This window comes from Anolis carolinensis, chromosome 4 (assembly GCF_035594765.1).
Source record: "Anolis carolinensis isolate JA03-04 chromosome 4, rAnoCar3.1.pri, whole genome shotgun sequence".
NCBI lineage: Eukaryota > Metazoa > Chordata > Lepidosauria > Squamata > Dactyloidae > Anolis > Anolis carolinensis.
Window position 1 is genome coordinate 140,434,543 of NC_085844.1, and position 27,416 is coordinate 140,461,958.

The 27,416-nt window shown below is 40.8% G+C and overlaps 1 protein-coding gene across 1 annotated transcript; it reads right to left on the bottom strand.

Moving 5' to 3' along the window:
- On the bottom strand, positions 1-27,169 carry cct5 (chaperonin containing TCP1 subunit 5). Its single transcript, XM_003220072.4, has 11 exons — positions 26,948-27,169; positions 22,292-22,352; positions 22,032-22,196; positions 21,362-21,560; positions 19,786-19,978; positions 19,434-19,583; positions 18,735-18,854; positions 18,463-18,648; positions 14,012-14,149; positions 1,397-1,577; positions 1-257 (listed from the first exon to the last, which is right to left on the bottom strand). Exons 1-11 carry the CDS (start codon positions 27,050-27,052, stop codon positions 130-132), a joined length of 1,626 nt encoding a protein of 541 aa, XP_003220120.2. The 5' UTR covers positions 27,053-27,169; the 3' UTR covers positions 1-129.
- Positions 27,170-27,416: the final 247 nt, after the last annotated feature.

Consider the following 27,416-nt stretch of genomic DNA (forward strand, 5'->3'; position numbering starts at 1 on the left):
TGAAACCACAACAGTGATTTATTGGTCTAAATTACAATAACAAAAGTAGCCTATAGAAGAGAACAAAACAAAATGGGAGGGAGTCCTGTTGCTGTGGCCACTTAAGATTTCCCTTTAGGTGTTATATTTTCATTCTTCAGTTTCACCCGGCTTGCGAATATCATCGATCTTCAGAATCATTCTAACCATCTGAGTTGCCAGAGAAATCTGCTGCTTTTTGCCAATTAAGGTTTCTATGACATGCTGTTCCTTCATATCTGCCAAGAGATAAAATTAAACATATTGTGATTAAATTTAAATCAATTGAAATATGTTAAATTAAAATATGAATTTCCCACAAAATAGAAGAATTCTGAACCTAATTTCCAGTGATAACTGCCTATGTTATTGGCAAGTTGAAGTCTGTGCTGTAGTTTTTAAATGCAGCTGAAGCATAAAGATCATTTTATAGAGAGGTCACACTGTACACCTCATCACTTAAATCAGGGTTCTTTTTGTCACCAACAGCCATTTTAGGCTGACCAGTTTTTGCTTTTTTGTTTCAACAGGTCACTTCCAGTTTACATGTGGATTCAAACAAATGCCAAACTTTGACCTAAAATGGCTGGGAGGACATTATGTTGTACAAATGCCCCCAAACCTTAGAGAGCATCTTATGGCATTTTGGGGTCCCTAGATGCTACACAAACAGTTCTGGGATGGTGTATGCAGTGTGCTGCCCACTTCTGATGCATGAAATTATAATTTTAAAGCATAAAACTATAAAAATTTAGGAGGGAATTGTTTTATTCTTTATGAATAAAATGAAGACTTTTTGTTATGAATAAGGGAAGGAAATAATAATAAATAATAAAACTTTATTTATATATCATCCTATCTCCCCAAAGGAACTCAGGGCAGTGAAAATCAATTTAGAACTAGAGATTATTTTCAATTTCTAGAAACCTTTATCTACCTTAGCATCCCAAATGATAACAGTTAAAGCTCTGAAGATCACATACAGTATAGCACAAATTCCACCCTGGAATGTCAGTGACTCAATAAGGATGGAGTCTTTAATAATTCAAATTCAAGATTCCTTTTTTATTTGTTTAAGAGAATTTTTCCCTGTTTCCTCAGCTACAAAGGCATTCAGAGGGGCTTACAAAATGTTACATTTGCTCTCAGGCTTAGAATGTACCTTTATGAGAGGAAAAGGCAAGTTGAGGACTCTAGCATCAATATACATAATTGTGTACACAGTAAGATCTCCTTGTACATGGAAACAAAACCAGCACTCCTAGTATAATCATTATTATATATATTATATATATTTATATATTACATATTATTATTATTATTATTATTATTATTATTATTATTATTATTATTATAGTATAATCATGCACGTTCTTACCATTTGTCCCTTTGCGTAAACAATCAATGCCCAGAGCAGTGTTGCTTTCTTTCACCTGGCGAGCTCGCACTGCTGTCATGGTTTGTATGGGATTCATACCGCTATTCTCCGCAAGCGCCATTGGAATAACTTCCAGGGCATCAGCAAAAGCCCTCATGGCGTACTGCTCCAGTGATGGACACTAAAATACAGAAATGTAGACAATACCTTAAAACAAGTTCTATTTTAGTTTAATTGAAACACAATTAAATTTCTTTCTTACCAAAAGAAAAGGAAAACCAGAGTTGTAGCTTTGGACAACAAGAGCCTGGGAATGACTTAACAAACATTCAAGGTGGGGACTGGAAGCATATGTTTATTTCTTTTTGTCCTACAAAAGGTTTTTAACAACAACCTATGGTCAAATCAGTCCTTCACTGCATAATGCTTCCCTTTACCACACCATTTAGGATCTATAACTTTCAAAGTTTGTTAGTTTCTTTAGAAAACCCAGGTACTTTAATTCAATGGAAATTGATTCTTTCTTCTAAAATTAATCCTAACCAAAGTAAGAGATCATATCCATAATAATCTCTAATTTAAGAAGGAAACAGATTATTCAACTATTTGACAAGATAGTTTTCATACTATACTCATTATCACTACAAAGAGACCTACACTAAGCATACTTGCACTTTTCTATCACCATCCTATATCATTTCCATTATGACAGATGAAAAATCTGGCTGCACTCTGTTTAGAATTTGTATATGTGCTATTTAGTTTATAACCTGCTTTTCCCCCTGCACTGAAATTGAGGGGGCTGTCAATGTTATTTCTCCACCTTCTAGCAACCCAGACCACCATCTGTGATCCTCATCAAGCCACTCAATCCTTTGTCCCTTTTTGTGAGATAGCATGAAGGAAATGCAAGGGCTAGGTAACTATAGAAGGCTAGAGGGGCAACATTAGTCCTCTAGGATACTGTTTCTTTGTGGTCCCTGACCCCAAATGGAGTCTCCTTGGTTCAATGTTGGGGTTTCAAATATAGTATTCCCTCACTACTTCGCGGTTCGTTTTTCGTGGACTCGCTGTTTCAGTTTTTTAATCAACACTAAAATCTATACATATAAAAATGTAATGTTTGTTTTATTATGGAGTAAACAACAAAACCACTGAACCAAATCACACCAAATTTGACCACAAAAGACATAGTCATCCAAAATATGTCTTATCAAAAAAACAGAAAAATAGTCCAAATTACAGAGGATGAGGAAGAGCCTTTCTCCCCCCTAACTGCCAGTTAGAAAGGTAGGCTTTGCTGCCTTTACCCCCCCCCCCCCGCCTTTAGGCCCCACCCCCTTCGTATCCTAGCAATTCCCTCAGCCAAAATGGCACCCAGGGCACAGGCAGAGTGCACTAAGGCCTGATCCACACTGCCTATAAAATACAGATTATCTGATTTGAACTGGATTATATGGCAGTGTAGACTCAAGGTCCTTCCACACAGCTATATTACCCATTTATAATCTTATATTATCTGCTTTGAACTGGATTATCTTGAGTCCACGCTGCCATACAATCCACTTGTGTGGATTTTATACAGCTGTGTAGGAGGGGCCTCACATAATCCAGTTCTAAGCAGCAATTATTTAATATCTATATATATAAAAGAGTAATGGCACCAGGGCAGTGGACAAAACAACAAAAGTACAGGCCCCCCAACCTCAAAATTTGACAACACAACCCATCATCCACGGCACTAGGTTGATACAACAAAAAGAAAAGAAAAATAAAGTCCTAATTAGAGAGAGAGTAATAATTGTTTTTATCCAATTGCTGCTAGTTAGAGTGCTAAGCTCCGCCCACTTGGTTTCCTAGCAACTTACTCAGCTCACGGGACAGGCACAGTTAGGCCTCACTTAGGCATTTTCCATAGATTATCTGATTTTAACTGGATTAAATGGCAGTGTAGACTCAAGGCCCTTCCACACAGCTATATTACCCATTTATAATCTTATATTATCTGATTTGAACTGGATTATCTTGAGTCCACACTGCCAGATAATTCACTTCAGTGTGCATTTTATACAGCTGTGTAGAAAGGGCCTCATATAATCCAGTTCTAAGCAGATATAAGATTATAAATATACAGTAGAGTCTCACTTATCCAACATAAACAGGCCGGCAGAACGTTGGATAAGTGAATATGTTGGATAATAAGAAGAGATTCAGAAAAAGCCTATTAAACATCAAATTAGGTAATGATTATACAAATTAAGCACCACATATCATGTTATACAACAAATCTGACAGAAAATGTAGTTCAATACTCAGTAATGCTATGTTGTAATTACTGTATTTACAAATTTAGCACCAAAATATCACAATGAATTTAAAACACTGACTACAAAACATTGACTACTAAAAGGCAGACTGCGTTGGATAATCCAGAACTTTGGATAAGCGAATGTTGGATAAGTGAGATTCTACTGTAATATGAAATAATTTCTGTGGTAATCCAGAACAACCCAATTCTGCCATGGAGGACACAATCCAAGCACGCCCAACAGATGGCCACCCAGCCTCTCAATAATAATAAGAATAAGAATATTGTACAATCCTAAGGTTAGCAGATACCCCTAAGGATCATCCAGTTCAACTTCCTTATATCATGCAGGAGGACACAATCCAACCACTCCTGACAGATGGCCATCCAATATCTGCACAATAATAACACACATCGAATCATAGCATCAGACAGTTAGGAGACACACCTAAAGGCCATCCACTCCAACTCAACTCTGCCATGGAGGACACAATCCAAGCACTCCCAACAGATGGCCACCCAGCCTCTCAATACTAATACTACTACTACTACTACTACTACTACTACTACTACTAATAATAATAATAACAACATCATACAATCCTAAGGTTTGGAGTTACCCCTAAGGTTCATCCAGATCAACTTCCTTCTACCATGCAGGAGGACACAATCCAAGCGCTCCTGACAGATGGCCATCCAGCCTCTACATAATAATGATGAAGAAGAAGATGATAATAATAATAATAATAATAATAATAATAATAATAATAATAATAATAATAATAGAAGCATAGAATCCAAGAGTTTGGAGAGACTCCTAGGGGCCATCCAGCCCAACCCTTTCTACTATGCAGCTGGACACAACCCAAGCTTTCACAACACATGGACAACATATAAATACTATACAATACTAAAAGTAAAGGTAAAGGTTTCCCCCTGACGTTAAGTCCAGTCATGTCTGACTCTGGGGCCTGGTGCTCATCTCCATTTCTAAGCCGAAGAGCCGGCGTTGTCCGTAGACACCTCTAAGGTCATGTGGCCGGCATGACTGCATGGAGCGCCCTTACTTTCCCGCCGGAGCGGTACCTATTAATCTACTCACATTTGCATGTTTTTGAACTGTTAGGTTGGCAGGAGCTGGAGCTAACAGCAGCCGCTCACGCCGCTCCCGGGGTTCGAACCAGGGACCTTTTGGTCTCCAGCTCAGTGCTATAACGCACTTCGCCACCGGGGTTCCTTATACAATACTACACAGGGACATAGACCCCCTCTATCCTCACCACTTTCACAGTACACAAATAACCAAATGCATACTAAACATAAAGACAACCATACAACAGACATTCAAGACCACCACTACCTCAACAAGTTCTCACCAACACCACCAGACAACGCCACAGCAACGCGTGGCCGGGCACAGCTAGTTATATTTATAATCCTAAACAGATAATATAAGATTATAAATATAACATGAAATAATTACTGTGGTATAATACAGTAGAGTCTCACTTATCCAACATAAACGGGCCGGCAGAATGTTGGATAAGTGAATATGTTGGATAATAAGGAGGGATTAAGGAAAAGCCTATTAAAAATCAAATTAGATTATGATTTTACAAATTAAGCACCAAAACATTATGTTATACAACAAATTTGATAGAAAAAGTAGTTCAATATGCAGTAATGCTATGTAGTAGTTACTGTATTTAGAAATTTAGCACCAAAATATCACAATGTATTGAAAACACTGACTACAAAAATGTGTTGGATAATCCAGAACGTTGGATAAGCAAGTGTTGGATAAGTGAGACTCTACTGTAATACAGAACAATATAATCTCTAAAACCAGGACAGTAAATAAAGAGCAACACTCTGAAAGCAGGGAAATTGGGAATTCCAGAAAGGAAACACTTCCCAACAAAGGATTCCCCCAGGCAGCTAACACTTCCCAACAAAGGATTTACTGTGTACTAATCCTGTTGTTTATCAAATAATAATAATAATAATACTGTGCAAGGAAACTGACGACTGTGCAAGGAAACCAACGAAACCATTGATCATATCCTCAGCTGCTGTAAGAAAATCGCACAGACAGACTACAAACAGAGGCACAACTATGTGACCCAAATGATTCATTGGAACCTATGCCTCAAGTACCACCTAGCTAGCTAACACTTCCCAACAAAGGATTCCCCCAGGCAGGAAGCAGCCAGGCTTTGAAGCTGCAAGGCCATTAAATGCTAATCAAGGTGCCTAATCGAAGCATTCATACCTGCCACACCAAGATTATTAATTGCTATCCAAACTGGCCAATCAAGGATTCCACAAGGTAGAAAGCGGCCAGGCTTGCAAGCAGCAAGGCTATTCCGTGCTTTTCAACCTGGCCAACCAAGATTTCCCCTAGGTGAAAAATCCCCAGGCTTTGAAGCCACGAGGCTACTCCGTCCCATTCAACCTGGCCTAGCAAGGATGCCCTATGTAGAAGCAGCCAGGCTTTTAAGCTGCAAGACTATTCAGTGCAATTCAATCTGGCCAAACAATGATTCCCCTGTGTAAAGATGTCATGATCATTGTGTTTTATTCATGATTGCTATGTTAGGGTTGACTGTTTAAGGTTATATATTTCAGCTATTCTTATACAGAAGCTGGGAGCCTCTAAGGCATGGCCAGGAAAAGGGGCGTGGCTTCACCTTGCTGGTGGAAGCCTTAGAATTCAAAATTTAGCAGTTGGAATTTGTCGGTTGAGCAGAGCAGTTGGTTCTGTTCAGTGAGAAAGGAGTGTGATCGAAAAAAAGAGATTGTGGGAGGAAGTTGAGCAGCTAGAGAGTTTTAGCGGAGAAGGGCTAAAATTAAAGTTGCTGAGCCTTTAGTAGGAATAACTAAAGAGATGAGGCTATATCCCTAAGTCAAGGAGGGCTAGGGTTAACCAGTTAAACTCCCCAGTCCAAGTTTGATCGGGTACAGATCAACTAAGTTCAAGAAGGATTATGGGACTTCGCTGTCTGCGCGGATATCCCATACAAATGTTTGATTGGGAATGATTTAAATGGAAAAGTTAGGAATTGGCAGAAAGAAGCTGATAAACATGAAGGCAACATGGAGGTCCACACTCCAAAAGCCAAGTGTTTGACCATCCAAGCTAGCTCAGAGCAACTTCCTGAGTCTAGTTCGAGCATCATTGAGTTGGTCAGCGGAATAGAGGGAAAACAAGAGATACTGCGAGAGCAGCTAGCAGATGAAACATTACAACCTTTGTTCTTGCAAGCTCAGAGCGCCACAGGAACAGAAGAAAGTAAAACTCCTAAGTTCGTACTTAAGGAGGGAGTTTTATACAGGAAAAGTACAAGCCATAAGACTTTGAATGAGCCAGAAACACGTACCCAAATAGTGGTACCTGTAAACTACAGGAAACAACTGTTAGATGTGGCCCATGACAATCCACAAGGAGGGCATTTGGGGGTTAGAAAAACCACACAAAGAATCAGCAAGAATTTTTTCTGGCCTGGCATGTATCAACATATCAAGGAGTTTTGCAGGTCGTGCGATACTTGCCAAAGGTTTAGCACGGGAAGAGATAAGACCAAAGCACCTTTAGTTCCCATGCCGGTTATTGGGGAACCCTTTTTCCGGGTAGGGATTGATCTAGTTGGTCCTTTGTATAAGCCCAGTCGGAGAGGATACAAATATATCCTCACAGTAATAGACTATGCAACCAGGTATCCAGATGCAGTGGCTTTGACCAATATTGAAACTTCCACCATAGCCAATGCGCTGTTATCAATGTGGGGAAGGACTGGATTTCCCAGAGAGCTTGTGTCAGACCTGGGGACTCAGTTCACCTCGCGGCTAATGAAGAAGTTATTAGAGTTGTGCGGAATTAAACACCTAACGTCCACACCTTATCATCCGCAAACGAATGGCCTAGTAGAAAACCTGAACAAAACACTAGTGAAAATGATCAAGGCCTATAGCCAGCAGAGACCCCACAACTGGGACACCAAGTTGCAGCAGCTGTTATTCGCATATCGATCAGTCCCACAGGACAGCACTGGTTACTCGCCTTTTGAATTGTTATTTGGAAGGAAGGCTCGTGGACCCCTTGATTTGATCAGAGAGCACTGGGAAGCAAGTCCTACGCCAGATCCTGTTCCTGTCGACGACTACATCAAGGATCTTCAGTCAACATTAAAGATGGCCAGGGACATCGCCCAGGAACATCTTATGACGGCCCAGGAGCAACAAAAGATCCGGTACGACGCAACGTCGAGACCCCAAGACTCCAACGTCGGAGATGAGGTCCTGTTTTTAACACCCAACAAGAACAACAAACTACAGATGGACTGGACTGGACCGTGGAGGATCGTCAGGAAGCAGAACCATGTGAACTGTGACATCCTAGATGAACGATTGGGGATTGAGAAACGGGTCCATGTAAACATGATTAAGCCGTATGTAAATAGGTTGGCAAATGTTTACTGTATAGTATCAGAGGAAGATACAGGTCCTTTTTCATTTTGGGAAGGTGATAGGGAGATACATAGAAACTTGGATAAAGTATCCATAAATTCAGACTTATCTCCATCACAACAAAGAGAGGTTAAAGGAATCTCGGCTAAGTATAAAGTCATGTTTTCGGATTTACCCGGGAGAGTGCAGGGAGTGCAACATAAAATATGCACCGGTGACGCTGCACCGATAGCATCCCCTCCCTATAGGGTAACGGGTAAGATAAGCGAATGCATAGAGCAAGAGGTCAGGGAGATGTTAGATTTGGATATAATCGTGCCATCTAACAGCCCTTGGGCTTCGCCCATAGTGTTAGTAAAGAAGCCAGACAAAACCGTAAGGTTTTGCATAGATTACCGGCGGCTAAATAAAATCACCCAAAACGACATGTATCCGATGCCCCGTTTGGATGATTTACTAGAAAGAATTGGAAAAGCCAAATTTATAAGTAGTATTGATTTGACTAAGGGGTTCTGGCAAGTGCCTATGGCACCTGAAGACCAGTCCAAAACGGCCTTTAGAACTCAGGGAGAGGATAGGCCCATACTATTCCTCAGTAAGAAGTGGCATTCTAGTGAGCATAGCATGTCCACAATCGAGAAGGAATGTTACTCGATAATTTGGCCCATAAAGAAACTGAAACCATACTTGTGGGGAAGGAAGTTTACGTTACAAACTGATCACGCACCCCTAAGATGGTTGGATAATGTAAAAGGGACCAATAACAAATTATTGAGATGGAGTTTATCACTACAGGACTTTACATTTGATATTAAACATATAAAGGGCAAATGTAATGTAGTAGCTGATGCTCTATCCAGAGCACCTTGATCGGAAGACTTACAGGTTTGTATTTAGAGTTTAAGGTATGATGCTATGTTTATGTATAGATATGTATTTTGTGTTACTCTCTATTATTTTTGCTTATTCTGGGTCTAGAAAAAGCAAAAATAATCTTTCCGGGTTGGAAGGTATGTAAAGATGTCATGATCATTGTGTTTTATTCATGATTGCTATGTTAGGGTTGACTGTTTAAGGTTATATATTTCAGCTATTCTTATACAGAAGCTGGGAGCCTCTAAGGCATGGCCAGGAAAAGGGGCGTGGCTTCACCTTGCTGGTGGAAGCCTTAGAATTCAAAATTTAGCAGTTGGAATTTGTCAGTTGAGCAGAGCAGTTGGTTCTGTTCAGTGAGAAAGGAGTGTGATCGAAAAAAAGAGATTGTGGGAGGAAGTTGAGCAGCTAGAGAGTTTTAGCGGAGAAGGGCTAAAATTAAAGTTGCTGAGCCTTTAGTAGGAATAACTAAAGAGATGAGGCTATATCCCTAAGTCAAGGAGGGCTAGGGTTAACCAGTTAAACTCCCCAGTCCAAGTTTGATCGGGTACAGATCAACTAAGTTCAAGAAGGACAATATTCCTAACTGAAAGAAACAAGTAATATAAAGCTGATACCATACTAAGCTCAGTGAAACTATTGAGAAATCTTGCATCACTTACTGTACAGAAGTAACATCGTTCACCTCAAGATATAACATTCTTGCAACCATCAAGCTTTGTGCTATAAATAAACAAGTTACTGTTTCTTCAAATGTTGCTTATTATTTGAGCAAAGCATCTTTCAAAGGTGGTGGCAGCGACAACATAGAAAAGTGGAATACATAGAGGTAGAAGGTGAATCCTTCGCAATTTGGTGGCAGCGGTGGGATCCAAAAAGATTCTATCCCTGTCATCACACTTCTTTACATTTGGTGGCAGCGGTGGGATCCAAAAAGATTCCATCCCTGTCATCCCACTTCTTTACACCCTGCAAAGGAAGTAGCCAGGCTTCAAAATGAATCTTTGATTGAGGGTGCTACTCCAGAAAACAACCAGGCTTTGAGGCTGCAAGGCTATTTACTGCTATTCCACCTGGCCAACAAATGATTTCCATAAGCCATAGCAACACATGGCCGGGCAAAGCCAGTAATATACATCATAAAATATTATAAATCCCTCTTTCTACTTCCTTTCTAAGGAAAAGCAGAAGGAAGGAGAAGCTGAAGGAAGAGAAAAGGAGTCTGAAGCAGCTTTGTTTTTGCCTCACAAGGCATGCACGTGCTTGAGAGGCAAGGAGGAGATAGTGAGATTGTAAACAACACAAATATAGCATCCCTACTTTGCGGATTTTCACTTTTCACAGGTGGTCCTGGAATGTAATCCCTGCGATAAGTGAGGGAACACTGTATTTCAAAACAGTAAAAGGTTTCTGAACACCACCCATTTACACAAATCTGTTAGCAACAATGTGCAGTATTTACAGTGGACTCTGCAGAAAGTGCTTCAGCAGTACTCCACAAAAAGGGAAATCATACTGTTTAGCAAGGCTTGCAAACGCTGATTTGTTATCAGTAAATATTTGGTTTTTATCCTTTATTTGTATACCTATAGACAAAAATTTATCGGATGATAATGGGTCACAAGAGTAAAAAGTTTAAGAAGCCCTGCCCTAATAGACCCTGGAGGGCTAAACCTCCTCCCATCGAACATATACAAAAGCCCTCCCCAAATAACTCTACTGGGTAGGGGGACATTATAATCATGTATGAATATTCAAAAAGGCTGTTCCAGAAGACCTGCAAGACATAGTGGAAATGTAACTCATATCCCTACTAGGCATTTTGGGGGCAATAAATATTTTTGCAAAAATTACACTATGTAACAATATTTTTGTTCCTGGGTTATAAATGTCATTTCCTATTTGGTTCTATCATAAAAACACAGGAAAATGTATTAAACTGCAAAAACTTTGTTTCTGCAGGACATCCTGCAGCACATTTTCCTATAGTTTTTCAATAAATATCCCACTGAGTGACAACCAATTCAATATAGTTTGTGGCAGCCACAAAAATGGTTTCTATAGTATAACAACTTATTTCAAAGTAAGTACTGGACAATCAAACAGGAATATCACATTCAAAACAGGAACATTATTATTATTTTTTTGTTACACAGTGCTATTTTTGACTCTGAAGTGCTGGGGGACGGGCCTTAAACATTGTGTAAATTACCTCCACACACTCTAGAATGCATTTCAGAGTATTGTGGGGCAGAAAGAAAAGAGGATGTCGACCCCCACAAGCCACACTTTGCCCACCATAAATTCACAGAAGAGGGTGCATTTATATTACACTGTAAAGACTGACTTGTTAGAACAAATAGGGCTAGTTAACAGTACTTTGAATATATACAGTATATAAGCAGAGGGATAACTTTTAAAAACAATTTTGAAGCCACTGGATGAAAAGTCCACTTTTTTTAGAAAAAGGAAACTACAGTAAAATTGAAACATGAAGTATTAGTACTCTGTACAGATTGATGATCACCTAATTACTATAAAAATAAAAAATGCATCTATATATATAAAAAAGTGATGGCATCAGGGCAACCCACAAAACAAAAAAACTACAGGCCGCCCAACCTCGAAATTTGACAACACAACCCATCATCCACGGCTCCAGTAAGATACAACAAAAAGAAAAGAAAAATAAAGTCCTAATTAGAGGGAGAGCAATAATTGTTTTTATCCAATTGCTGCCAGTTTAGAGGGCTAATCTCTGCCCACTTTGTCGCCTAGCAACCTACTCAGCCAAAGGACAACCAGGGTTCAGTTGGGGGACAGGCAGATTTAGGCCTCACTTAGGTCTCTTCCACAGATTATCTAATTTGCACTGGATTATATGGCAGTGTATACTCAAGGCCCTTCCACACAGCTATATAACCCATTTATAATCTTATATTATCTGCTTTGCACTGGATTATCTTGAGTCCATACAACCATATAATCCACTTCAGTGTGCATTTTATATAGCTGTGAAGAAGGGGCCTCATATAATCCAGTTCTAAGCAGATAATAGATTATCAATATGCAGTAGAGTCTCACTTATCCAACATAAACAGGCCGGCAGGATAAGTGAATATGTTGGATAATAAGAAGGGATTTAGGAAAAGCCAATTAACCATCAAATTAGGTAATCGTTACACAAATTAAGCATCAAAATATCATATTATACAACAAATTTGACAGAAAAAGTAGTTCAATGCTCAGTAATGCTATGTAGTAATTACAGTAGAGTCTCACTTATCCAACACTCGCTTATCCAATGTTCTGGATTATCCAACGCATTTTTGTAGTCAATGTTTTCAATATATCGTGATATTTTGGTGCTAAATTCATAAATACAGTCATTACTACATAGCATTACTGCGTATTGAACTACTTTTTCTAACAAATTTGTTGTCTAACATGATGTTTTGGTGCTTCATTTGTAAAATCATAACCTAATTTGATGTTTAATAGGCTTTTCCTTAATGCCTCCTTATTATCCAACATATTCGCTTATCCAACATTCTGCCGGCCCATTTATGTTGGATGAGACTCTACTGTACTGTATTTACAAATTTACCACTAAAATATCACAATGAATTTAAAACACTGACTACAAAAACATTGCTTATGAAAAGGCAGACTGTGTTGGATAATCCAGAACATTGTATAAGCGAATGTTGGATAAGTGAGATTCTACTTTAATATGAAATAATTACTGGGATAGAATAATGCAGAACAATATAATCTCTAAAACCAGGACAGTAAATAAAGACCAACAGTCTGAAAGCAGGAAAATTGGAAATTCCACAAAGGAAACAATCAGGGCCAGCTAACACCTCCCAAGAAAGGAAGCTGAGAAGGGAGTGAAGCACTGTGTATTACCAAAGTCATTATTATTACTATCATTATTATTATTATTATTATTATTATTATTGTGTTGCGGTCAACCGTGAAAATGAATACAATCTGGTTCCAAGTATTCAAAAACACTAAAATCAGAATATATAAAATTTAATGTGGTACAATAAAACAGAACAATACAATCTCTAAAATCAGAACACTAAATAAAGAACAACACTCTGAAAACAGGGGAATTCCACACAGGAAACAATCAGGGCCAGCTAACACCTCCCAACAAAATATTCCCATCATCAAAGTCTGGCAAATCCTGTTTTCTCAGGGCCACAGACAGTAGAAGCACATAAAATATCGCAAACAACACCACTCTGAAAACAAGGGAATTCCAGACAGGAAACAATCAGGGCCAGCTAACACCTCCCAACAAAAAATTTACTCAGGGAGGAAACAGCCAGGCTTTACAGCTGCAAGGCCATTACATCCTAATGATTTTTCCTAATTGCAGCATTCATACTTGCCTCCAACAGACAAAAAAATCAGAAATATTTTATATTCACAACCTTTAGGAAATAATATCCCCTGATGGCGCAACGTGTTATAGCGCTGTGCTGCTGAACTTCTGGACCGAAAGGCTGCAAGTTTGAATTGGGGGAGCGGAGAGAGCCCCCACTGTTAGCCCCAGCTTCTGCCAACCCAGAAGTTTGAAAACATGCAAATGTGAGTGCATCAATAGGTACTGCTCCGGCGGGAAGGCAACGCCGCTCCATGCAGTCATCCCACATGACCTTGGAGGAGTCTACGGACAACGCCAGCTCTTCGGCTTAGAAATGGAGATGAGCACCAACCCCCAGAGTCGTACACGATTGGACTTAACGTCAGGGGAAAACCTTGACCCTTTACCTTAACTACCACCAATTCCTCAATACTTTATTTCCCATACCACCAGACTTTGCCACAGCAACGTGTGGCCAGGCACAGCTAGTTACATATAAACTTGTCTTGGCAAAGAATCAGTATTGAGATTCTGAAGTTGCTTAATAGAAAATTCTATCTTCACCTCTGTATGTGTTTGTTTTTACCTTGTCCGCAGTTTCACTAACAGCCAATGCACAGGAAATCTCAGAAGCACCTCCACCATAAACAATGCGGTTGTCACGAACAAGATTCCTGATCACACACAATGCGTCATGAAGGGATCGTTTGGCTTCTTCGATGATCTAATTGTAGAAATCAAATACAGATCTATGAAAGGTATTTCCTCAATGAAAACAGAAAAGTGTAGAGGCCATACATTGATACTAGGTACTACACAAATAGTTTTGAAGTATTACGTGACCATGGTTATACACACAGAATTAGCTTTTCACTCTCAATAGTTTCAAGTTCAATCAGGTTCCTAAGGCAGAATAATGTATTGCCTTTGAAAATTATAGTGGAGATGTAATCTTATATCTGTACACACATAAACATCACTGAACCAAGAGTGAGTTCTGAACAGATGTGTACAGAATTGAAAATTCTAATTATTCTAAACATTACAAAAAAAACCCCTACATGACACTTTCTCTAACTACTTCTGTCTGTGTAGGCAGATACAATGGAGCACATATTCGGTTGGATTCATAGGTTATTTGTTTTATTTTTTTTCAAAGGGACTATGAATTCCCTTTGGACTGTAGTTTGTATGTCTGCAAGAGGAAAATCAGAAATTGATATTCAGTATTTATTAAGTCTTCATGCTATCTCTAATGTTGGATTTTGTTTTGAGAATTAGGTGCTGGAACAAAAATGTTAATTACAAAACTCTGAAATATAGGTTAACTTCTTTTCTTCAAAAGAAACAAACTGAAGAGTTGAACTGAAGTTACTGAAACATATCACTGTATCGTTGAAGGCTTTCACGGCTGAAATCACTGGGGTGTTGTGTGGTTTGCGGGCTTTACGGCCATGTTCTAGTAATATTTTCTCCTGACGGTTTGCCTACATCTGTGGCTGACATCTTCAGAGTCATCTTCCGGAAATCATACAACACCCCAATCATATTATTATTTTTCATCATAAACTGGTGGTTCCAAATATAAGTAAGCCAGTGGGGATGCACTTCCTTTTCTGAAGCATGTGCAACCACATGGAAACACATTGCCAGGCCAGCTAGGAAGAATAGTCTTGTGGAGGGGCACAATGTGTATCATAACATCAAAATGAAGATAATTTTGATTTCCGTCAACTGAGGCAAATAGTTAACCCTGGCTGTGTAGAAATGCTGAGAATTTCATTTGGGAACAAAGGTAATAGGTAAGAACTAAAATTTTTCACATGGCATGGGAAATATCATTGTGAACTAATCACAACTCACGGCCTTGGAAATTCAGAAGATAAAAATATTGATAAACAACAGAGAAGAACAACATGGATAGATTAGGAAACTTCATGACATAGCAACACTTCAGCAACATTGCTTTGAACCACTGTTGATGTCCTGGCTGATTGTTATAACAGCGAGTTGGCAAGGGCACTTGACACGATCGCTCCCAAACGTCCCCTTTCGCTGCGTAGAGTCACGTCGACTCCTTGGTTCACTGAGGAGCTGGCTGTGATGAAGCGTGCGAGGAGGGGACTAGAGTGCATCTGGAGGAAATCTCAGGATGTGTCTGACCAAGCACGGGCTAAAGCCGCTATTAAGGCTTACTCCGTGGCTCTGCGAGCAGCCAGGAAAGCTTTCACGACTGCCCGCATAGCGTCTGCAGCCAACAGGCCATCGCAGTTGTTCCGAGTTGTTGGGGAGCTCCTGCGGCCTCCTGAGACCCAGGGGCTTCCTGATGACTTGGCAACTCGGTGCAGCGATTTCGCGCATCATTTTGCAGGCAAAGTTGCTCAGATACGTCGTGAGTTGGACTCCAGCTTAACTGTAGTTCCAGCGGAGGTAACCGAGGTACCTGTCTGTTCGATCTTATGGGATTCTTTCCGGCTTGTCCTTCCTGATGACGTGGAGGGGATTCTTGGGTGTGTGAGGGCGACCACTTGCGCTCTGGATCCTTGTCCTTCTTGGCTGGTTAAGCTGGCCAAAGATGGGTTGTTGGATTGGTTTGTGGCTATAATAAATGCCTGGTTCAGGGGTCAGTTCCATCCTGCTTTAAGCAGGCAGTAGTAAAACTGTTATTAAAAAAGACCTCCTTAGACCCATCTGTATGTAACAACTACAGACCAATTTCCAACCTCCCATTTTTGGGCAAGGTTCTGGAGCGGGTGGTTGCCACGCAGCTCCAGGAGTTCCTCGATGACACTGATTTTCTGGACCGCTCGCAGTCTCGCTTCAGGCCTGGGTACAGCACCGAGACGGCTTTGGTCGCCTTGGTGGATGACCTCCGCAGGGAGCTGGACAGGGGGAGTGTGACCCTGCTGGTTCTCTTGGACATCTCAGCGGCTTTCGATACCATCGACCATGGTATCCTTCTGGGGAGGCTCGCCGGGATGGGACTCGGTGGCACGGTTTTGCTGTGGCTTCGGTCCTTCCTGGAGGGCCGTTCCCAGATGGTGAAGCTGGGGGATACCTGCTCGGACCCCTGGCCTTTGACCTGTGGGGTCCCGCAAGGGTCTATCTTATCCCCCATGCTATTTAACATCTACATGAAACCGCTGGGAGAGGTCATCCGGAGTTTTGGAGGGCGTTGCCATCTCTACGTGGATGACACGCAAATCCACTACTCGTTTCCATCTGAATCCAAGGAAGCCCCTCGGATGCTGAACCAGTGCCTGGCCGCTGTGGCGGACTGGATGAGGAGGAACAAGCTGAGGATCAATTCTGACAAGACAGAGGCTCTCCTGGTCAGTCGCTCGTCTGATCGGGGTATCGGGTGGCAACCTGTGCTGGACGGGGTTGCACTCCCCCTGAAATCACAGGTCCGCAGTTTGGGGGTCCTCCTGGATTCAGCGTTGACGCTTGAGCCTCAGGTGTCGGCGGTGGCCGGGAGGACTTTCGCACAACTCAAACTTGTGCGCCAACTGCGACCATACCTCGTGAAGTCTGACTTGACCACGGTGGTCCATGCCCTAGTTACCTCTAGACTGGACTACTGTAATGCGCTCTACGTGGGGCTTCCCTTGAAGACGGCTCGGAAATTACAACTGGTCCAACGCTCGGCTGCCAGATTAATAACGGGGGCGAGTTACAGGGAGAGATCTACTCCCGTTTAAGGAGCTCCACTGGCTGCCGTTCACTTTCCGATCCCAATTCAAGGTGCAGACCATCATTTATAAAACCCTAAACGGTTTGGGACCCACCTACCTTCGTGACCGTATCTCCTACCATAAACCTGCCCGATCTCTTCGATCATCAGGGGAGGCCCTCCTGTCGCCACTGCCTGTATCCCAGACCCGCCTTGTGGGAACAAAGGAGAGGGCCTTTTCTGCTGTGGCCCCCCGTTTGTGGAACTCACTGCCCATCGAAATCAGGCAAGCCCCCACTCTTTTAGCCTTCAGGAAAGATTTAAAAACCTGGCTTTTCTGATGTGCTTTCGGAGAGTAACTATTACACACTTCTTTTGTTACTCCCCCCAACATCTATCCTCTAGATTGTTTTTCTATCTTATGTCCCTGTTCCCTGTGGTTGTATTCTTATCCTTTTCTCACCCCAAGTTTTAACTAAGTGTCTCATGCGGCCCGCCCTGTTATATTGTGTTTTTTTTTGTTTTTTTTATTTTGTGTTGCACTGTACATGATTATTTATTGTATTGTTTAATTGTATTATGATATGTTGTTTTTATATTTTGCTATATTGTACTGTTCTGGGCATGGCCCCATGTAAGCCGCCCCGAGTCCCCGTTAGGGAGATGGTGGCGGGGTATAAATAAAGTTTTATTATTATTATTATTATTATTATTATTATTATTATTATTAATATGACAAGAAGTCACAGTGACTTGGATGAAATACCTAATGATGCTGTATATATATATAATGATGCAGTATATGTTTCTGAAAACTGCACTTGGGGCCAAATAACTTTCTAGAATTATGTGGGATGAAGTGAGGTAAAACTCTGCAGAAATAGGAATGGAGCTCCTTTCTACAATCTGTCTACAGAAGTACAAGGGCAATACCAGGAAGGAGTTAGCCTACCAGTCTTGCTACAACCCATAAAGGAAGTGACAACTCAACACTGCATTGCATATTAATACATATTTTCAAGCACCAATTACCATTAAGAAGCACACAATATATTTTTTGGCATAGAGAGCACGTTCTCTGCTAACCATCCCCCATAAATTAATTGAATGAAAGAGCAGATTACTGATTATAGAAGTAATCCAGTTTTGAATTCTCTAATGGTCTGCCGTGAACTTTTCCTGAACTTTAAATACTTTTCTAAGGTTGCCAACTTACAAGGTTAATAAGGGTGCATTCATACAGATTAATCAACATGTTCCTGTGGTGAGGTAGGAATTCATATTAAGGCAAATCTAATCAAAGCTGTGAAAATATTTTAACAAACTGGGAAACAACTGGCTAACAAGCTACATAAAGAACTCACCATTTTATTTCCACCTCTAATGAAGATAGTTACAGCCCTGGAATTCTTGCATTCTTCAATTATAAGCATTTTGTCTTTAGTTGTTCCAAATGTCATTTCCTTCACAATGCCAGCAAATCCTAGTTTTTCAGAGGTGAGCTCACAGAATCGAGGTACAATGCGACCTCCAGTTGCAATGGCAATCAGCTGAAAATAACCACAGAAAAGTTGTGAGAAGGACAAAATCGTCAACACAAAATATCTAAAGAAGTTAATGAAAGACTTGTACTTACTTCTATTTCTGGGCCCCCCACCCAGCGAACAGCAGGCAACTCGTTCTGAAGCAGCAAGTGATTGGCCTCATCATCAAATCCCCACTGGCAAATAGCTAGGTTTGCACCAGTGTCTTTAATCTAAAGATAAATAGTATTTATTTTATTTGTGTCAAGGTTATTCAAGGACAACTTACATAAAGTACACAGAAGTCCCCTTTACAGAGAAGGTCCTCATCCAGTTCACCCCCAAACCATATTCTGACATAATTAAACTGTCGGGTACAAATCACAACACTTTATTGTGATGAGGAACTATTTCAATTTAAATCCCATAAATGAACTGAATTAGATAAACATTAAACTTTAACTAATACAGAATTTTGTGGCTTCTAATAATCTCTCATGCAAGAGATTGAGTGGCTCAAAGCTTTCTCTTCCCTTGTCACTAGCTAAATCAAAAGTATGTGTTGTATCCAAATTACATGACATTGTTTCTGACTTTAAATGTCATATTGCCTTGATGTAGAATTTAAATGTATTAAATCAACTAAATTCATATAACACAAAATTAAATAATCATTTATCCAGTAAAGTTATTATTGAGGCACCACTGGCAAAAACATTCAGTTAGAACAGGAACTAATTTTCATTCTAATGTACAATAATCTTCATTAGTAAAAATGCAAGCATATCAAAACAAATTCACAACATCCTAACCTGTTTCACCATCTCATCGAACTTATCCTTTTCATACTGCTGCAATGCCTTATAGTCGTCCACAGATGCGATATCAAGCTTATGTTTCGTTTTTGGCTTAGGAGGTTCAAACGGGCAGGTCAAAATTGCAATTTTAGCATCTTTAACTTCCTGAATGGAATAAGAGCTATATTTTAAAACAGCAGCAAACTCACCAGTTTCAATGACTATAAATTAATTTCTCCTACAATAAAAAGATAATGTACTTCTTTTTAGAAAAAAAGAAAGCTGAAAAAATCCAGCAACACAGAAATCTAAGTTTTAACAACGACTATAAGCACATATCTAATTAACAACAAACAAAATCACTCACTTTAGGCATCTGTGGATGGCTGAAGTCCTTATCCACAATCACACCTTTGATTAGCTGGGTGTCCTCCAACCTACCACCTACTTTGCCTTGAACTTTTATCAGCTCAAAATCAACATCTCTGCGTTCCATATCTGCCACAGTAAGGACTGCATTTACAGCTATTTCTGCCATTTGTCTGTGGCAACGGTTAATTCTAAAGAAGAAAGTAAGTCTCATTTCAGCATAATGAGGTAATACAAGAAAACAAGAAAGTTCAAATGATATAGAATGTATTGTCCTTTTGAACACTTTGTGCAACTTGCCAATTTGGAACAGATTCTTAAACTTTGTTGAAGGAAATTCCTACCAGTCTTAGGGGCAAAATACACATTAATTTAAGCATTGTTTAAAGAAGAAGCTTGCTTAATGCATTTACATCTACTTTGAAAAAAGGCATCTGTTGTCAGGGAGAGGGATCAGTAGTATCATCTGCTTTCCCATATCCTACAACAAAACTCGCCTAGTCAGGAAGCACCTTCAAACAGCACATCCCCTTCTGAGTTACTTCCAGGGATGAGTACATTGAGGAAGCTGCTTGTATCTTGCCTCTTTTTCTCACTGTGAGCACTCTTCCAGTGAGGACTGGGCCTACAGAGAAAACTGAGAGCAGCCATTACTAACCATTCACTCTTCTTTTTGGGCCGTACTTAACAGAGATGGTTGGTAATGGGAAAAAGTTGCTATAGAATCTTACTGGCTCAATAATATCATCGTTCTACTGAGTGAAAGTGGTAGAGAATGTGCCCAGTAAGCCCGGTCCTTCTGATTATACCATCCAATAAAAGTTTGAAAGAATACACAAAGATAACATCTCCTCAACCTTATTTCCCTCCCTTTCATAGCACCACTGGCCCAATCTATTTTAACAATCAAAAAGAGTATGAGAAAATACAGCTGCCTGGGGGTAGCTAAAAGAAGTGATCACAGCCAGTGGCAATCATCACTTGTCTAGGCACTCCTGTCAAGAGAAGAAGCCAGTCTCTTTTTGCTTGTGCTCTTGGTGAGCAGCATGGAGTAAAAAGTGAAGCTCACTGGATTTACACGTAGGGGGTTAAAGGCTCCACATTCTATCTGAATCACTCTCACTGCCACAGTTTCCAGAGTGGCTGAGCAAAAGAGGAGACATTCTGCTTGTTTCCATCATCTTTGTAAGTGGTACAACTCAGATGCAGCAGTGCCAAGGGGAGTGGTGTGTTTCCTTTTGAAATTTTTGTTACAACAGAAGGCACAAGGGAGCACGCCTTTTTTCTTGTTTGGTCACCTGTTCCAACCAGCATCAGCAGTGTGCTTTTCCTCAAAATATTTTTTAAATATGTGCTTGACACAACATGTGTAGTTTAACATAATAAGCATACAACACATGTCAACACAATGTTCTTGGAAGAAATCATTTTAAAAAAACAAAACAAAAAGCAATACAAGTATTATGAGAACTAAATCTGATCACACATTTAGTCTATTCTTACAAGAGGGTGAACATGGTGACTCTTAAAATAATAACATTTTCAGAATTGTTTTAAAACAAACATGTACATACACTTTTGAGCCCAGCGTTGTCTTTGCTGTCTGAATAAGAGGCTCAGTGTTCTCTGGATCAACTGGAAAACTGTCACTGATGTTGTCCAAGTGTTCAATGGCAATGCGAGCAGCCTGTTCATAACCATCTGCTATCCTCACAGGGTGAATACCACGATACAGTAAGTGCTCTGCCTGTTCCAATAAAGCACCTGCAAGAACTGGAGAGGCCAAACTATAATGAAAATGTTTGTTTCTGCACAGACAGCTTTGTCTCTACACATTTTTATGTAAAAATTGAAGATTTTTACTAACCATCTACGAACAGAAGTCAACAGGGATTGTCTGCATGATATGTGTAGGATGTGTAATATGACAGTAAATTCTCTTCAAGTTAATATTTTTAAATGTTTAAATAAATGTTAATAATGTATTATTTAGAAAACAGTCTGTTAAAGTAGTCAAGTTTTATTTGACTCAAAATAAAGCTATACAAAATGCAATCTAATAGAGATATATGATCAAAATCCATTAAAAATGACAGATATTTAAGGCCAATTCTGCTTTGTGCGTTTTTAAAACAGCTTAATACATTTTCATGTATTTCGTCTCATACACATGAATCTGAATTTCAAGAGGATAATATTTCACAGAAGGCACCTCACATGCAGATGAATTATGACAATTCTTACCAACAACCCCAGTGGTTCCATCCCCAATCTCATCATCCTGAGATTTTGCCAGTTCAACCATAAGTTTAGCAATTTGATGATCCACATCCATCATATTCAAAATGGTGGCACCATCATTTGTCACAGTTACTTCACCATCCTTGTCAACCATCATTTTATCAAGTCCTAAAACAAAATGTGAACAATCAAGTATCAATATAACAACAAAAACCTACCATACAGAAGTTTAGATATTTACAGCATAAAATTATTATACTTACCATTGGGTCCAAGTGACGTTCTGAGTGTATTGGCTACTGCTTTGGCTGCCATTATGTGAGACTATAACAAACACAAGAATAAGAATAATATTTGAACATGAATATAATACTATCTAATCATACAATCTAATCACTGGAGGGAAGGATATTAGAGGCAAAGCTGAAGTATTTTGGTCACATCATGAGGAAACAGGAAAGCTTGGAAAAGATCACGATGCTGGGGAAAATGGAAGGAAAAAGGAAGAGAGGCCGACCAAGGGCAAGATGGATGGACGGTATCCTTGAAGTGACTGGCTTGACCCTGAAGGAACTGGATGAGGTGACGGCCGACAGGGAGCTCTGACGTGGACTGGTCCATGAGGTCACGAAGAGTCGGAGGCGACTAAACGACTGAGCAGCAGCAATCATACAATCATCACTGCTTAATTAACAAGGCAGCACTATGTCTAACACATTTAGGCCCGTCCAACAAAGAGTATATGCTGAGAGGAGTGTTTCTATCAATGGAATGGGATTGTGATCACCTACAGCCTTCTGTGCACTCCCAAAACCCTGCTTAAAATCACAGAAACAATGCCATTATTTCTAGAATTATGTATTTATACTTGTATGAGATAATTAGATTCATTGAATACCATTAAAACGGTATTTATTTATTTATCATGTCAGAAGCGAATTAAGAATACAGTTATAACGTATTCTGCCTCTGGTGTCACTGTAAGAAGGTCCTCCATTGGGCATGTGGCAGGGCTCAGATTGCATTGTAGTAAGTGATATGTGGTTTGTTTGCTCTTCTCCACATTCACATGCTGTGGACTCCACTTTGTAGCCCCATTTCTTAAGGTTGCCTCTGCATCTTGTAGTGCCACAGCGCAGTCAGTTCAGTACCTTCCAAGTCGCCCAGCCTTCTGTGTGCCCAGGGGGGGAGTTTCTTATCTGGTATCAGCCATTGATTGAAGTTCCAGGTTTTAACCTGCTACTTTTGGGCTCTCGTTTGTTGAGATGTTCCTGCGAGTATCTTAGGAAGCTATTTCTTGATGGCCAATATCCAAACAGAGGATGAGCCAGAGATACCAATGCCTTGGTCCTTTCATTACTGGCTGCTACTTTCCAACGGATGTCAGGTGGTGCAATATTGGCGAAACAGTGTAATATCTCCAGCGGCGTAGGGTGTAGACATCCTGTGATAATGCGGCACGTCTCATTAAGAGCCATGTCCACTGTTTTAGAGTGGTGAGATGTTTTCCGTAGTGGGCATGCATTCATTATATGGCTATGAGGAAGGGCCCTGGGTTAATTGAGTCCACACTGCCATAGAACCCAGTTCAAAGCAGATAATGTGGGATTTTATACAGCTGTGTGGATGCAGCCTAAGAGCCCTTCCACACAGACACAGTAAAGGTTTTCCCTGACATTAAGTCTAGTAGTGTCCAACTCTGGGGGTTGGTGCTCATCTCCATTTCTAAGCTGAAGAGCCAGCATTGTCTGTAGACATCTCCAAGGTCATGTGGCCAGCATGACTATATGGAGCGCCGTTACCTTCCCACCAGAGCGGTACCTATTGATCTACTCACATTTGCATGTTTTCAAACTGCTAGGTTGGCAAAAGCTGGGGCTAATAGCAGGAACTCACATTGCACCCGGATTCAAACCGTCGACCTTTTGGTTAGCAAGTTCAGCAGTTCAGTGATTTAACCTGCTGCATCACTGGGGGCTCCACACAGTCATTTAAGCCATAATATCAACACAGAAAATCCCACAATATCTGCTTTGGACTGAGTTATCTGAATCCACACTGCCATATATTCCAGTTCAAAGCAGATGTGGTATTTTATTCAGCTATGTGGAAGGGGCCTCAGTGAGATCTTTGCTTTCTGATGGTTCAACATGCACAAACCTTTGTTTCATGCACAAAAGCCTTAAAGATATTATTTTAATATGATCTCCAGCCTACGTCTATATGAAACATAAATGAATTTTCTGCTTAGAGCTATTGTCTCGTCTTTTGGGGTACATCTACACTACAGAATTAATGCAGCCTGACAACACTTGAACTGCCATGGCTTAATGTTATGGGAAGATTTTGTACTTTTACAAAATCTTCACCCTTTTCTGCCAGAGTACTGATTCCAAACCAAACTACAGCTCCCATTATCCCATTGCATTAAGAATAGCAGGTAATGTGGTGTCCAAACTGCATTATTTCTACAGGGTAGATCAGGCATGGGAAAGCTTCGGCCCTGCAGGTGTTTTGGACTTCAACTCCCACAATTTCTAACAACTGGTAGGCTGCTAGGAATTTTGGGAGTTTAAGTACAAATCACCTGGATGGCCAAAGTTTGCCCATGCCTGGTGTTGCTGCACCCTACGATATCTCAATGTTGTTCTCTCTGAAAACAAAGAAACAAATAAATAAATAAATTGAAGCAGTCCTTTGAGGGAGTATGCCATCTGTTCCTGGGGACTTATGAATGCAGCTTCTACTTCACTTCTGTAAAACTGGGAGGTCAATCTTTTCATTATGTACATATAGATACAAATAAAAGTATTCCAGAATCCCACATACTTCTGGTCCCAATTTCAGATAAGGGATATCCACCCTATAGTAACACATCAGGCTATTTTTCATTATTCAGGGTGTGCAGAGTTCAATGACAAAAGGAATGGAACTACTTCACAATGCACTGGAAGAAATAATTGTCTACACCAGGCCTGGACAAACTTTAGCCCTCCAGGTGTTTTGGACTTCAACTCCCACAATTCCTAATAGTGTACCTGTCATGCCTGAGTTAGCAAGATCAACAGAGTCCAGGAAACTATCTCAAAAAGTTATTCACCTGCTAGTCACACCCCTTAAAACATTATTGTTTTTATTTGGAGGATAAGGGTTGCAAGGGTTGGGCAAGGGCTGCACGTAAGTCATCAGCCATACTCTTGCAAGAGCCTCGCTGCATTTTCAAGCATAAGAAACTGAGGTTCTTCCATCCATTGGACGTACTAGGGAGATGCTGGGGATGCAAACTGCCCCAATTGACACCAACAAAGGGGTGATACCAAAATGACAAGCTATAAAGTTTTTATCCAGTGTTCCAGCACAAATCCATTATGCTTTTGAACAAATGTCTCTGCAGTTTGATATAACCACAAAAAAATTTACATAAGCCCAGCTTACATGTACATACAAGGCTAAAACCCTATTCTGATCCACTTTTTGAACCTTCGAATGTGCATGCACACCATTCAGAACTCTCATTATTACCCAATTCAATGCCATTTCATAAAATCATAGTTGGAAGAGACCTCATGGGCCATCCAGTCCAACCCCCTGCCAAGAAGCAGGAAAATTACATTCAAAGCACCCCTGACAGATGGCCATCCAGCCTCTGTGTAAAAGCCTGCAAAGAAGGTGTCTCTACCACACTCTGGGGCAGAGAATTGCACTGCTAAACAGCTTTCACAGTTAGAAACTTCTTCCGAAGGCTCAGGTGGAATTTTCTTTCCTGTAATTTGATGCTATTGTTCCACGTCCTAGTCTCCAAGGCAGCAGAAAACAAGCGTGCTCCCTCCTCCTTATGACTTCCTTTAACATATTTATACATGGCCATCATGTCTTCTTCTCAGCCTTCTCTTCTGCAGGCTAAACATGCCCAACTCTTTAAGCTGCTCCTCATAGGGCTTGTTCTCCATACCCTTGATCATTTTAGGAGGGCGTCCTCTGGACACATTCCTCTGGACAGTATTCCAGGTATGGTCTGACCAAGGCTGAATAGTGGGGTAGCATAACTTCCCTGGATTTAGACACTATACTCCTATTTAATAGGTAATAAGTAACTATATGTTTTAATCTTGACTATTGTATTTTATGGATTATTGTTAATGATTTTAGATGTGTTGCTGTTTTTATTAATTTGTTTGGCATTGAATTTAGCCAGTTGTTGTAAGCCGCCCTGAGTCCCCTTGGGTGAGAAGGGCAGGATAGAAATGTTGTAAATAAACAAATATATAATTATTTATGCAGGCCAAAATCCCATTGGCTTTTTTAGCTGTCGCATCACATTGTAGGCTCATATTTAACTTGTTGTCCTCGAGAACTCCAAGATCCTTTTCACACGTGCCATCTAGTCATGGGTTTTGTCTGCATGTTGTCTGCAGTGTCTTGTTGCTACTGGATGCCATCATCTCCCAATGGCAATATTTGCTAGGATAATGGGAGTTATAGTCCACCACATCTGAAACTGCCTGATTGAAGAACGCTACTTTCAAATGTTTCAGTGTCCTCCTGTGTGCGCCATTCTTTCTGTAAGGATCTTCTTTTTAATATCATTTTAAAGAGATGAATATAAGGAAGAGTCCTGCCGGCTGTTAGGAATTGTGGGAGTCGAAGTCCAAAACACCTGGAGGGTCGAAGTTTGCCCAGGCCTGGTCTACAGTGATGCAGCAATGCTTACATTTCTTTTCTCCACCCTCCCCCCAAGAATGCAAGGGAAAGAATTACTAGGGCATCTCTCCCCGCAGTCCGAAATGGTACAGCCCACAGCACGCCTCAGGTCTATGGAGAAGGAATCCTCAACTTGGGAAGTGGGGGGGGGGGGGGGGGGGAGAACATAGGAAGGGCCTACAACCACCACCCGACGCCTTCCCAGCCATGGCTCTCACCTTCAAGGCCTCTATGCCTGTCACGCGGGTTTTCCGGTCCTGGTCCTTGAGGATGAAAAAAGGTCGCCCATACTCGTCAAAGGCCAGCGTCCCCACGGCCGACATGATGGAAACAGAGCCTGACTAACGGCAACGAGGAAAAGAAAAGAACCCGCGTGAGCGCCGCTACCACAAGGCGGACGCCTCTCGCTTGCTCTTCTCTTCTCGCGAGACCGCCCAATGAGAAGAACGGGCGCATGCGCACCGGTGGCCTCTTTGCGGCGGAGGGCGTTCTCGAGCTCTGTCGCGCGGCGACTCCTATTCTGGAAGTGTCCAAGAGTAGTGCGAGCGACTACGCATGCGCAAGGGCCAATTTTTTTTTTAACAGTCGCTTTATTGGGTTGTTGTATGTCTTTCGGGCTGTGTGGCCATGTTCCAGAAGTATTCACACAGCTCGAAAGACATACAGCAACCCTGTGATCCCGGCCAT